This window comes from Onychostruthus taczanowskii, unplaced genomic scaffold (genome assembly GCF_017590055.1).
Source record: "Onychostruthus taczanowskii isolate IOZ18803 unplaced genomic scaffold, ASM1759005v1 scaffold139, whole genome shotgun sequence".
In the NCBI taxonomy this organism is placed as follows: domain Eukaryota; kingdom Metazoa; phylum Chordata; class Aves; order Passeriformes; family Passeridae; genus Onychostruthus; species Onychostruthus taczanowskii.
In genome coordinates, this window is record NW_024498562.1 from 1116403 (window position 1) to 1130422 (window position 14020).

The 14020-nt window shown below is 49.0% G+C and overlaps 1 protein-coding gene across 1 annotated transcript; it reads left to right on the forward strand.

Moving 5' to 3' along the window:
• The first annotated feature begins 5211 nt into the window (after nt 1–5211).
• On the forward strand, nt 5212–11757 carry LOC121332198. Its single transcript, XM_041397388.1, has 2 exons — nt 5212–5502; nt 7639–11757. The coding sequence occupies exons 1-2, from the start codon at nt 5218–5220 to the stop codon at nt 9109–9111; spliced, it is 1758 nt and encodes a 585-aa protein (XP_041253322.1). The 5' UTR covers nt 5212–5217; the 3' UTR covers nt 9112–11757.
• The last annotated feature ends 2263 nt before the right edge of the window (nt 11758–14020 follow it).

Genomic DNA, 14020 nt, shown 5'->3' on the forward strand with positions numbered 1-14020 from the left:
GCGCGGCCGGGGAGCGCGGAGAATAAAACCTCTGGAAGTTTTACCAATTTTATATCTTTAAACAGGGAGACAATGGGGTTTTTTGTTTTGTTTTGTTTTTTTACAGTGAATTTTGCAAGTTTATGTAAATTTCCCTGTTTGTGCTTCAAAGTGTTCCATGGCATCAGTCAGCATAAAAGAGCAGCAGAGACAAGCAGTGCATCTGACCTTTCTGAAGCATTGCAGAACCCATTGAAATTAGCCACTCATAATGAAGATAAATGTTATCCAGTCAAGCCTACTTGTTGATTTTATGATACTTTGCATGTTTTAGAACAGAAGGGAAAAGAAGAGTCTTTTGTTGTCATTGTAGGTGTCACTAGTACAGCTCATTCAGTGTATTGACAACAAAGCATTTTTAAATAACTCTTTGTCTGTGTGTTTCAGTAGGCAAAGCACTGCCAAAAAAAAAATATTATCAGTACCATGTAGAACCAAAGAAAAAATAATCATATTTTAATATTCACATTATTCCTTTGGTGCCAGGCTTTCCAAGCCATTGCAAAGCCTGTTGCAAGTCTTCCTCAAAAGACACCATCCAGAGGCGCTGGAGGAGGCAGCGGGCCCCACAGTGCAGCCGCTTTACCGGCCCGAGCTGCAGCTCAGCTGTGCAGGCTGGAGCCGCGCGTCCTTCACGGGCTTGCTGCAGCCGAGGGAAGGCACAGCAGTCCTAGAGGATGCTGCAGGCCGGCTCCCCCTCACGGCTGCATTTCCAGGCACAGGCCAGTATCTTTCTCCATAAGGAGCGCGGGTGTTCCCGTGTGGCCACAGTGACCTCTGGGAGCTGTGCGAGTGCGATGCGGGCAGAGACGCTGGGCTGGGCACAGTAACAGAGCCTCAGGGGTCTCGGAGCGTTCCCAGCTTTAGAGAAGAGACCAGGAAAAGGAACCCAGTGAGTTCATATCCCAGTGAGTGAGTGAGCCCAGGACACTGGGATGGCAGTCCGTGGGTCCCCAGCCGGTGTGCCAGGGCAGTGGGAGCTCAGCTCAGGCACAGCTGGGCCTTGTCCCCAGGGCGGGCCCGGGCTGCACTCGCCGGAGCCCCCCTGCACCAGCCCGGCCAGAGGAGACCAAGGGTGGCACCGAGGGGCTCCCAGAACGGGCACTGGCTGTGAGGCGGGCAGGGCAGCGGGCACCCAGCCCCTCATGGGCACCCCTTGCTCCTTTTCCCTTCCCGGGAGCCACTGGCCAAGCCCTGGCACTGCTGGGCACAGCTCCCAGGGCTGGATCTGTGTTTGAAACACAAGGTATCCCCCGAGCTTCAGTCTGCTCACCCCGGCTGGGGAGGATCCAGCGTGGGACAGGAAGATCTGCTTCCCCCACTTCATTTGTGTGGCCCAGCAAAAAAAATGCTGCAAGATTCAGACTAGAGGCCAGTCCTGACATCCAACAGCAGACGGCCAAGGAGGTTTCTGTTTATTGCCTGAAACGAAACAGAGTTAGGATCCTGTTGTTCACTTCTGCTGGAAAGTCCCATTCCTCATCTGAAATTGTCCCATTCGTCATCTGAAAGCTTCTGTGTGTCTGGCCTAGGACACACAACCCACAAGAAGGCAAGGAGAGCTCAACCCTGTGCTTTCCTTGGGACTTTCCCCTGGAAAACTTCTTTGCTTTGTTGTTTTGAAATGTGTTTCTGCAGGAAATGCACTCTGCATGTTTAAGTAATTTTTAAGTTCTGTATCTAATGGAAAACCCCAGGGTGAGTCTGGGTGCTAGCAGGAAGCAGAACTGACTGCCAGCATATCAACAGCAGGGATGGAGCTCCAGCCAGCCCTTGGGGCACCCACAAGCCTGGGCTCCATCTGGGACCAGGGACAGGAGCCAAGGAGCTGTGGCAGGAGAGCAGAGTTATCACAGGCTCATCTCCAGGAAATTTCTCAGAGGCATTTTCACTAAAAAAAAAAAAAAAAAAAGTTTTTTACACTGAGAAAATAGACTTCATTTTCTATCCCCACTAAAGGATATGTAAAGCTGAGTATATATAATGGTGTTTAAAAGGAAGCAGCATCCAAATTATTAAAATTGCACTTGGATTTTCTGTAAATACTGAATAATTTTCAACTGTAATCATCATTCAACACTCCAAAGATTGACACAATTATAATTAATACTTAGATGAGGAAGCAATTATATGGTTCTTACTGCTATATAAATTATACCATTACTGAGTCATATGCACATGATGAGATGTAAGGTAAGCATGCATTTTTTGCTAAGTAGATGACAGTAAATATGTATTTTGCTAAAATGAGACAATTCTTTTGCAGTTCAGCAAGATTTTCCATATTCTCTGTATACTATACCCAAAAGAACAAAACCTCACCATTTTGCACTGCAGAACTGCTGGCAGGCGTTTCTGGAAGGTAAGGCTCTATTTCACATTTGTGTTTTTAACACAAGAGAACTGATCCTCTCCATAAAGTATTCATTTCAACAGTTTGGTGGAATGCAAAGCACCCTGCAATGAGAGAAACAACCCTGTGCCCCACCTCAGAGGGGGCAGAGATGCACAGCAGTGCCGCAGCCAGGTTTACTGGCAGGGCAGTCAGCAGAGGGGGAAGCACGGGGTGGTCTGTGCAGAATGGGATTGGCTTTCAGGGCTGGGTCTGCCTGCGGCTCCGGCAGAGCTGTTCCTGCCCCGCACCAGGGCCAGGCTCTGGGACCTGCTTCCGTCAGGCTGCTCTTGGGGAGGGCTGGGGAATCTAATAAACCCACATCAGAAGGGAAAGGGGGTTTTTTCCCCTGAAAGTGAAGTTCATCCAAGTAACATGACCAAGCTGCAGGCTCCTCTGCAGACAGGCACAGAGGGCTTTTCACACGTGGCAGACAAGTCCCTGCCCCGTTACTGATGCTCAGTTTCTCTGCACAGTGGGAAACCCTTTGGTTTGGCTTTTCACCTTTCTAACAGGAATTTCCTGCCCTTCCACCAACTCTGTAACTGTGATTTACAAAACAAGCTGACTTTAAGTAGACTTCTGATGAGAATGGGAGATTTACGTATTACCTCATGGTAGCAATGCATTGTAAAATTGTAGAAAACTAATCCAAGTCTTTCATTCTTCCTTCAGTAACAGTGAAGTGTCCCTGGCACTGTGCTCTGGGTTTGGCAGCATTTCTTACACACATCTGCCTGCTCCCTCTGGTGGCGTGGAGCACTCCATAAAATCCTGTCATCCTGTTACCACAGAATAATCCAAACAATCCCAGCTGTGCTGTCACATGGCTATGGGAGCCAACCAAAACATCCACACCCAACTGTAGCATTTTTCTGAGTTACCGCTGAATACCTGGGTTATGTGGTTCATTACAAACATGTATAATTAAAAAACAAACTGTGAATTGAAGGCAGAGTGTGCTTCCTTCTGTGCTATCTAACCACCATCACTTGCAGGAGTGGTTGAGCATTTTCTGCTCTTGTTAATCTTGTTCAACTGAGTGAAATCCAACAAAGCTGGGTGGAGGGGGGAAGCTTATAAATCCAGACAGATAGCACTAGAAAGAAAAAAATTAGCTGTAAAACACTATAGAGAGACGTTTGCAGCTTTGAAGCTGCTCCAACAGCTTCTGGTGCTACTACTGCAGGTGTTGAAATTCCTTGTAATGATGCAGTAAGGACATGCTTTCATTTCTTGAATATATTGCAGATCTTGGATAAATCTAAGCAACGTTGGCAGAGTGATGTTGCTCTTGAGAAATTAATTTCCTGCTATCAGATATTATCCTAAGCCCTTGCATAATTCTAATACCAGTGCTAAAACCCAGGTTTAACACAGGCCTTTGTTTTATTACATGGGTAAAATCAGAAAGAAAACTGGACATGCTATTTCTTGCTACATGATAACAACCCTGTATTTCTGTAGCCATCTCTTCTGCTTCAATTTTTAGCATACTGATCTTATACAGAACTTTTAGTAAAGAACACACACGTATTTGGGATGGCTTCCATGCTTTTTATTTTCCATCTCTGGGACAACCCATGACTGAGCAACTGCTGAGGAAGCAACTCTGTGCTTCAGTCACTTACATTTGGATTTTACCTTTGTCAGAGGAACAAGCACTGGAGCAGTGAGGTCCCTCCTGCTTTGGGGGACAAGTCAGTGTCCAAGCTCAAGAAGGGCAAAGTTAAATTACTGAAGTCAGGACACTGAAAATGGCAACGTATTACCAAGGGAAAATATGAAAATGGCAAAATAGGAATAATAGGCCAATCACCCCAGAAATATTCAAACAGCTCATTGTTTAGCACAGCAAGGTGAGCAAAGATATATTTCCTGAACAGAAACCACATCCAACTGATCTAAGTGGTCTGACAAATGATTCCCTTCCTTACCCTACAGAAATAATTTCTACGTGAAATTATGACCATAGATGTCTGTGAAATAAACTAATAATCATCATATGAGAGAATAGTTATCAATTTGTGAAGTCACACAGGGGAACAACGTCATCATGGTGGCCACAGGTGGTGATTGGAAAATTCAGATTCCAAAAATCAAGGTTAGAAAAGCACCTGGATCACAGGTGTGTTTTCCAGCTGCTGGATCCGTTTAACCCCAGTGCAGGGCACTTGTCACCCCACAGCAGGCACAGATCCCATTTAACCCTTGGCAGGGCACTTGTCACCCCACAGCAGGCACAGATCCCATTTAACCCCACCACAGGGCACTTGTCACCCCACAGGAGGCCCAAACCTCTCCCAGCTAGAGAGGTTCGGAGTGGGGTCTGAGGACTAATCCACACAGAAGTGGTACCATTTGTGACCAATGATTGCTGATACCTCTGTTAAAATGTGCAAACAGTGTAAACTTTTGATGACCGGGGAGCTTTTGGAGGGTCACCAGGAGCTCCCTGCTTCGTGCAAACCAGGTTAACGTACAGAAATACCGCCCGGCGTTGTGAGAACTGACGCAGCGCGCCTGGAAGCCCGGGGAGGCCAGGACACCCTGGGACATCCCGGGCCATCCCGAGAGACATCCCGGGCCATCCCCCCGCCCTCACCGCCCCTCGGGCCCGCCCCGCGCGCAGCCCGAGCCCTCACTGCCCTCCCGCCTTTCACTTTCGATTCGTGGGGCTCCGCCCCCGCCCTGATTGAGAGGCGGGAGCACCAATAGCTGTAGGGTGCGAGGGCAGTGCCGACCAATGGCGACGCGGGGCGGGCCCGCGGGGCGGGGCCGGCGCCATGGCGGAGCCGGCGCTGCTGAGGGAGTACGTGTCGCACCTGGCGGCCCGCGCGGCGCAGGGACAGCTCGCGGCCTGCGCCGACCCCGCGCTCAAGGCCCGGGCGCGGCGGCTGCTGGGCCCGGGGCGCCGCGGGGCCCTGGACGTGCGCGGCGTGGCCGAGCGCTGCCGGCGGGCGCGGGGCGGCCGCGCCCTGCGCGACCTGCTCAGGGCTCTGGAGCTGTTGGAGCTGCTCTGCGTCAACCTCCTGCTGTGCCCTTGGCGCCGGGAGATCCGCTCCCTCAAGGTACGGCACTGCCGCCCGCCCCCCCGGCGCTGCGAGGCCGCCTCTCCGGGCCGGGGCTTGGCAGCGGCACCGGGAGGTGGGAGCGGGGTCAGGGGCACATCCTGCTCGGGACAGGAGCGGGGTCAGGGGCACATCCTGCTTGGGACAGGGAGAGGGGTCAGGGGCACATCCAGCTCGGGGCAAGAGCGGGGTCAGGGGCACATCCTGCTCGGGACAGGGAGTGGGGTCAGGGGCACATCCAGCTCGGGACAGGGTGCTCAGCACGGTGCAGGGCTGCTCTGAGGTGTTCATTGGCCTTCACAGGCCTTGTCCTCGCTGAGGCCCTGAGTGCTGAGCAGCTCCGGGGGTTGGGAGCGGAGCCCCTCGCTGTGGTGAGGCAGCAGGGAAGGTAAAAGCTACTCCGAAAGGCTTTGCCTTTGATCACTCTAAGCTGTGACCCGAATCTGCCGATGAGCAGGGGTGTTTTTAGCCGTGGCCATCTGCAGTGGCTTGGTGCCAAAGGCCAGGTGAGCCAGTGCCTCTCTGGTCCCTGATCCCAGCTCGGAGCCTGCAGCTGGTGCAGGGGGCAGGGACAGCCCCTTGGAAAGAGGAAATGCTGCTGGTTTTTGCAGCAGGGTGGTTATGGTTACCCCACTTCCCCAGCACACTGAGCACGTCTCATTGCCCAGAAGGCACAGCCATCTTCACACATCCCAAATTTAAACAGACTCCTCAGACACCCAAATGTAAACTTACTGCCCTTGCTTTGGCAGTAGGTGCTGGTGAGGAAAAGCCATTTCTTTGGTTCTTCCTGCACGTAGGTCTCACCTGTGGATTTTCAAACAGCTGTAAATTCCTGTTCTTCTCATTCAGCTCCCTAAAACAGGGCAAAGCCTAAGATAGTCTGGTGTACACTTAGTGTGTTCAGCTTTTCCTAACACAAGAATCCTAGGCTGCATTAAAATTAAACTTTGAAGGCCACTGTGGGCAACCCAAAGTGTAAGACAGCCTTTTGCAGGCCTGAAATAATTCTATTGCAAGGCACAAGTTGGAGAACAACCAGTACCTTGTGCATGTAGAGATTTGATTAAAAGCTACTGAAATACATGGAATAGTATTTCCCATGTCCTGCCTCTCACCTGCTCTGATGTCCATGCAGGGCACTGTTACCAGATTTATCTGAGAATTATACTGTGGCCATTCTGGGGGTCAGTTTTGTTCTCCTGAACCTCCAGCTTGTGACATTGATGCTCAGGGGTCAGCCTTGGTCTGGCCCAAGCTGGGCAGCCTGAAAACAAGGTGCCCCACTCCTGGAAACCCTGACTTTGCATTCCTACCTCTCTTCTGTTCTGACTTGCCAGGAGCTGGTCATGCCCAGCTCAGAATAGTCTCTCCTGTCACAGGGTTTCAGACAAAACCAAAAACCACTTCCATGTTACAAACTAGGCCTCATGCCTGGTGGAGCTCTAAAACAAGCAAACTTTGAACAGTTTTTTAAGTTGTTGCACAGCAGCAGCATTTTATTGGCGTTTTGGAGCCAGCTTGTGCAAGAGAGGTGTTGAACAATACTTCTGTTAGAATAGTCTCTCTTCAGAAAGCTGCTTTTTAAAAATGGCAGTTTAATCAAGGGTAGTAAAGTTCACAGCAGGAGCCTGAACCATGGAAAAAGAAAATGTTACAGACTTGTCCCCAGTTCAGAAAGGGGATTCACAGTGAGTGCATCATGTCTCTTTCTTTAGGAAAAGACCTCAGTGATTAATTCTATGAATCTCTGCTTGTTTCAAAAGCTTAGGTTCAGTAGAACACAGAAGGTTTATTTCTAAGTTTCTCTAGTTTGACTAAAATGATTTCCTTACTCTCTTCCTTTTTGAATACTGGTACTGTTAGCCAAGACCCCAGCAGGTTTAAACTGGCACAGCTTCACTGGAACTGATGTGCTGTAGCAAAGCCACAATGCTCGAGAGGCTGCCAGAACAGTGCTGTTAGAAAAGCCTCACTCACTGCAATTCAAAACTCAAGACTTGTAGAACACGGCTTTTTGAAAGCTGTAAGCAAGTCTTGAAGCATTTTTGATCTTTAGGAAATCAGCTGTTTCACATTTCTCTGCACCCTTTCCCCCAGTGTTCACCAGCTTTTCCATATTGTGTTCTGTTCCAGACCTTCACTGGGAATTTTGTCTACTACATCCAGCCAGTGCTGCCAGAGGACGTTGTGAAAGCAGTCCTGGAGAAAATAGGGTATGTTGCAACTACAGCAACAGAGTTTTCACTTGTCAAAAAGAGAAACAATGAGGAAACCAAGCAGACTGCATTTGAGATATTCCTGGCAAGAATTGAGTGCGAGGCCATCCTGGAGATGACAAGTGAAGAAACACATGGCAGTTTGGAGAAGAGCCTGCAGCAGGGAATACAAACACATCGGCATCGAGGAGAGGAGGACGAGGAGCATCAGCGAGGAGGCACTGAAAGTCTGGGAAATGAAGGGAGGGGTGAGACACCTTTGTGCCTTGCCCCCCCGCAGAAGCGGTCAGCCGCCTCTTCCGCTTCCTTGGAAGCTGCTGGGAACATGAGGATCGCAGGGGATGTGGCTCAGTCAGCAGCTGCCGCATCCCCTGGCAGCCTCCAGGAGCACCAGAGGCAAAGCATCGACACCGCGCGTCTCCCAGGCAAGGGCTCAGACAGCGAGGACTTCCTGATCAAATACAGTGACATTGTCATAGCACAAACACCCATCTTCAGTGAGAGTCTCTCTCCAAAGGCTTTGGAAAAGGAGCCCAGAGCCAGGCCGAGCGAGGAGTGTGCCTGGGCAGGGGCTGTAGACTTGGCTGCGCGAGCGCTGGGGCCTGCACCTCTGTCCCCGGGAGCCAGCGGCCCCCCAGCCTTTGCCGTGTTTGCTGACAGCTCCTGTGACAGCAAAACCACCTTGGAGTTTGAAGCTCTAGGAGTCCCAGAAGGATCAATTGAAGCAGAAATTAATGATGCCATAAATTGCATAGACCCAGCCCCTGGTGATGAGCCCACTGAGCTGAAGTCTCTGCCCTACAAGGACTTTGCCCAAAACTGCAGCATCCCCAAGGAAGAGGACGTTTGTGAGCTGTCTTTAACCTTCACAGAACTACAAATCAAGGATGCCCAGGAAGAACTTATGTATCCAGTAGAGGAAAGTGGCCAGCCTGAGGCAATGGCCTATGCAGGAAGAAGTGACAGGCACGTTGGAGAATTCAGTCACTCCCAAATAAAGCATACATACCTGACTGATGCTGAGCTGCACAAGAGAGCAGCGTCACACCCTGAGCCACCTTCAGGTCTGTGCTGTACTGCTGGGCACACAGAGGATTCCACTGCTGGTTCTGACAGCCAGAGACTGTTCATGGATCCTGCTAAGGCACACCCAGATTCTGAGTGCTTCAGGCATGTCAGAGAGCCCCCCAACCTCACCTACATCCCCCCCCAAAGCATTGATGTGCGGCCCTCACACGGGGGCAGGAGGGGCCTGGGGCAGCCTGCAGGTGACTCTGCTGGAGGCAGGGGAGGGAAGCTGGAGCACTGTAATTCCCAAGAGTCTGACAGCCAGGAGCCTTATGTCATCATTGACAGAACGGAGCAGGCAGTGCTGTGCCATCACACCTGAGTCTGTAGTGCTTTATCTGTCATTACCTGGGGGGATTGTCCTCTCACCCGTGGCCTTGATCCTGTTGTCATTAGCTTTGTCACAACAGTTCTGAAAACACCCAAACCACATCACTGCTTTGGGACAGTAAATAGCAGGAGTTACACAAATTCCTAATGGTTCCTTTCACAAGGAAACCTGAATGGTCACCTTTTTAAAGGGTAGGCAATCTTCTGTAAATTTAAATCCATTTAATTCATCAGTCAGATTCCTTCTGGCTGTTCTTAATGCCAGACAGGTTTCTTCAGCTGGGCATCCTACTTCTCTTATTTCCCTTCACAGACCTATTCCTGGAATACTCTTCCAGTACAAGGTAAATCCTTCTAAACTGGAAGAAGTTTAGAAATGCCATACTGGACTGTACTCCTTAACTCTCTGCATTCCTTTGAAGCTGTGTCTGAGCTCATCTTCCTCCTGACTTCAGCTGAAAACAGGTTTAGAAAGTTTGATAACAATCCTTTAGCTTTAAAGAGGGAAACAGCTCTGTGAACACTCGGTTTTGTAGAGGCATTAACCTGTGCTATAGGTTTTATATCTAACCAATATATAACCATTTGTTACCAAAGTATTTTGTGGCCAGCACCACAATTTCCAAGAGAAGCCTTGAGCATTGTAACTGTTCACTGCCACCAGCAGAGAGAGGTCCAGCTATGGCTGCCATTTCCCTTGCCTCTGCTCCTGACACTTAATTCTGCACAGAATTTTTCTGCAGGCCGGTTCATCACACTAAAATGAAAAGAAAAAAATCTCATTCTTTGCCATTTTAATGGCAGGGAAAAAAATCTGCTCAGAGAAGGATCCCAGTGACAGCAGGGGCAGGATCAGGGATAACCTGCAGGTGGGAGTGCTGTGTGCAAAGCTCAGGAATGTTGGATCAGCTGGAAGCTGGGGTCCCAGCACTGAGAGCCGGTGTCACACACAGCTCTGAATTCATTTAGGGAAGCACACTGCTGCTGTGCTTAGGCACAGTCTCCAGTGCTATTTATACAAATACCTTTAGAGGGTGGTGCCCAGCAGCAGGACAAGGAGCAATTTCCATAAACTAAAGCACAAAAAATTCCATCCCAACATGAGGAAGAGCTTGTTTTCCTGGAGGGGACAGAGCCCTGGAGCTGATGCCCAGGGAGGCTGTGGAGTCTCCCTCTCTGGGACATTCCAAACCTAACTGGACACACTCCTGTGTCACCTGCTCCAGGTGACCCTGCCTGGGCAGGGCTTGGACTGGGCAACCTGCAGAGGCCCCTTCCAACCCTAAAAATTCTGGGATTCTATGATACATGTGTTAACTAAAAAGGCACTTTAATACTGCTTCAAGTAGCTTTTTCAGTAGCACTGAAATGTGTGCTGGTTTGGGCTGGGGTAGAGTTAATTTTCTTCACAGTGACTAATACAGAGCTCACTTCTAAATGCTAAAAAATGCCTTTCATGTACAGTTAAAATATTGGCTGAAACTAATGTTGTATTAATTGTTTATAACTGACTTTCATCAGAGGAGCACACATGGATATGACTAGAAAAACATCACAAACTAAAATATAAAGATTTGCTTTTTGAAGAACTAATGGTTGAAATTCTGTCATCCCCTGATTCCAGCAGTGTAGGAGAAACAGAATTTGCTCAAGGTAAGACCAGGGGACAGGACTGCCCTCAGCTCTGGGTGGGCTTGTGAGAAATGGGTATTAGGAACAAAAGAGTTCAGAGGGCTGTGTCCTGACAAGTAATAGTGGCATGCTTTGGGCTGTAAGATTCTCTGTACTAAACCATAAACCATAAAGTGACATTTTCTGTGCTGTGCAAAATGTTTGTCCACAGTGAAATTAGAATTAAGAACAAACTGCAGGTGACTGAGCTTCAAACGTGTAGAACCATTTCCAAAAAATTTGTTCTTTTGGACTCTTGGAGAAGAAAAAGTTTTGAAAGTTTAACAGAAGGTACCAAGAATAGCTGGCATCCCCCTACAAAGAAGCTGCAAGAAGTAAGATAATTACTTAGCACACAAAATCTTACTTTTAAGCTGGAATTCTAAAGGGTTATAACAGAGCAGTAGAATGGCATTCCTGGAATCACAAGCTTTAGTACCAGCTTAGTACTTCACTAGGAAATGCTCTCACTGTGCACTTATTAAGTTGCAGTGATTTAGAAAAGAATCAGCTGGTCAGATGGGAATTACAGGACAGGAGCTGCAATTCCTGACTGGCTGTGGTTCTTTCAGTGCATTGGGTTTTAGGCAAACCACAACCCTACAAAAGCAGCAGCATCAGATAGTGTTGAAAAGCCACATACCTGAATGTTTCTATCCTGCACAAAGTGCCTGACAAATGTCTGTACAAAGTGCTAATGAAGCCTGGCTTGTTCCAGCTAAACCAACCAAAACCAGTAGGGGAAAAGACATTCTGGACTTCTGGGATCATTCCCCTAAAATTACCCAGAGACTCAGTGTGAGAGCAGTCAGTGCTGCAGTGAAAGGATTCCCTTGAGGGCAGCACCCAGAGAAGGGCAACTCAGCACCTCCTTTGACAAGTCCAGGAATGAAACCCCCACTGGTTTTCTGTACTCTCCAAGTACTTACAGGTCATAATAAACTGATCATGACATAAACCCAAAAAAGTACCTGTGTTGTTTTTTTTTATAAAAAGGAGTAAAATCAAAGAAGGCAAACCAGTTAAGAAATCAGTTAATTCTAGGATGTTTTTAGAAACATTTGAAAAGAGTAACAAACACAGTCCCATGCACCCTGTATTTTCACTGTTCCTCAACTCAGCCAGAGCAGGGCTGGGGTTCTCATGAACACAAATAAAATAAGCTCTCTATAAAAGCTAGCTGAAAAAAATACCCTCAATCAATGTGAGAGCAGTCAGAGTGCTGCAGTGAAAGGATTCCCTTGAGGGCAGCACCCAGAGAAGGGCAACTCAGCACCTCCTTTGACAAGTCCAGGAATGAAACCCCACTGGTTTTCTGTACTCTCCAAGTACTTACAGGTCATAATAAACTGATCATGACATAAACCCAAAAAAGTACCTGTGTTGTTTTTTTTTATAAAAAGGAGTAAAATCAAAGAAGGCAAACCAGTTAAGAAATCAGTTAATTCTAGGATGTTTTTAGAAACATTTGAAAAGAGTAACAAACACAGTCCCATGCACCCTGTATTTTCACTGTTCCTCAACTCAGCCAGAGCAGGGCTGGGGTTCTCATGAACACAAATAAAATAAGCTCTCTATAAAAGCTAGCTGAAAAAAATACCCTCAGGGCCGTTCTGCAATCACTTAACAAAAACTGTGGGTTTTAAAAATTTTTTTTGCACTGAATTCAGTGGGACTGCCAGCGCACAGTTCTCTTCAGAACTAAGTTATATTGTGATGTCCTGTAGAGCAGAAAGAACTACCTGAATTCCATGAAGTTGCATTAATGTGGGATTAGAGCAAACTGGTAAGATCTGCTTAACAAAGCTACTTTAACTCGATGCACTTCATTTGCTGCCTCCAATGATAAGATAATGAACATCCCACCTCTGATATGAAGTGTGTAAAGCCTGGGCAGAAGGAGTCAATGCCTTGCTGTGCCTCAGGCACCTGATGGCCGCTCGGGATGTGCCTGGAAAGGGGAACAAAGGAGCAGAGGGTAGGGCAGCACTTCCTGGAGCCAGATTCCTGCTCAGGTCCAAGGTGCCCACACAGCACAGGAGCACGAGTGGGCAAGAGCCAGAGGGGCACTGAGACCACCCAGGCCTCAGAAAGCCCCTGACTCCTGCCAGGGAGGCTCCACCCGAGGGCTCTGCATGGCCCTCAGAGCTAGAGCTGACAGGAGGAATCATTTCCCTGGGGAGGGATACAGCTGTTCCCATGCTAAATGGAATGTCTGCAATCCTCTGAACCTTTCGTTTGGTGGGTACCACCCCAAGGGATCGAGACTGAACACTGATCTGACCATGGACATCAAAATTCCAACAATCCAGCCTTGTTGCTGTGAGATCTCTCCACTACCTGCTCTTACCCTTGCCTTCCATACTTTGTGGTATTTTGTACCTGAATAGAAAAGAACCCAACGAGCAGCACCCCTCCTCTCTACTGCAATTCAGTTGTTAAAAAATCACAGAATTACCGAGGTTGGAAAATAGCTCGGAGGTCTTTGGGTGCAGCCTGTAACCCAGAGCTGTGACCCACGCCCAGACTTCCCCTGGAGCCGCAGGAGCCATCATGGCTGCAGGGCAGGGCCCGGCCCTTGCCCCGTGACCTCATGGCAGTGGCCTTGGCACATCCTCCCAGCCTGGCCAGGGCCCTCAGCACAGCCTTCCCATTCCTACCCAAGGGGTGTAACCCCTCTTAGCTGAGGGTCAGCTCAGTGCCCTCCTCCAGACCATCAGAAAAGGCTGAATGGGGCTGTTCCCAGCATGGATCCCAGGAGATCCCATTCCCACCACCCTGGGCCCAGCCATCAGCTAGGTCCCATCCCAGCCAAGCTGAGGCTGCAGCTTCTCCAGGAGATGTCATGGGAGAGGGGCTCAAAGGTTCTGCTGAGTTCCAGGGAGACACATCCACAGCCTTTCCCTCACCCACCAGGAGGGGCACCTGGCCAGGGAAGATCTCCTAAACCCAGACTGGTAGGGGCTGATCCCGTGGTGCTCCTGTGGTTGGTGATCCCGTGGTTGGTGATCCCGTGGTTGGTGATCCTGTCCCTGCCCTTTGCTCACACTCAGGATAATCTGCTGGGTACCAGGGCCAAGCTGAAAGCTCTGTCATAAACAAACCTCCCTCGTACACACCCTGGCCATTTGGTGTTGTTTCAGCCCAATTCACCCCAAGGGGATCATGAAGAGAAACCTCAGGTACCCTCTCTCAGAGGGATGTTGTAATAAACAGTTTATTTTAAATTA

What these genes read in the sequence shown, in the direction of transcription:
- LOC121332198 (XM_041397388.1), top strand. Translation starts at nt 5,218, where the DNA reads ATGGCGGAGCCGGCGCTGCTGAGGGAGTACGTGTCGCACCTGGCGGCC. An exon ending in GGGAGATCCGCTCCCTCAAG is followed by an intron (nt 5,503 to 7,638) that starts GTACGGCACTGC and finishes GTTCTGTTCCAG; the next exon opens with ACCTTCACTGGGAATTTTGT.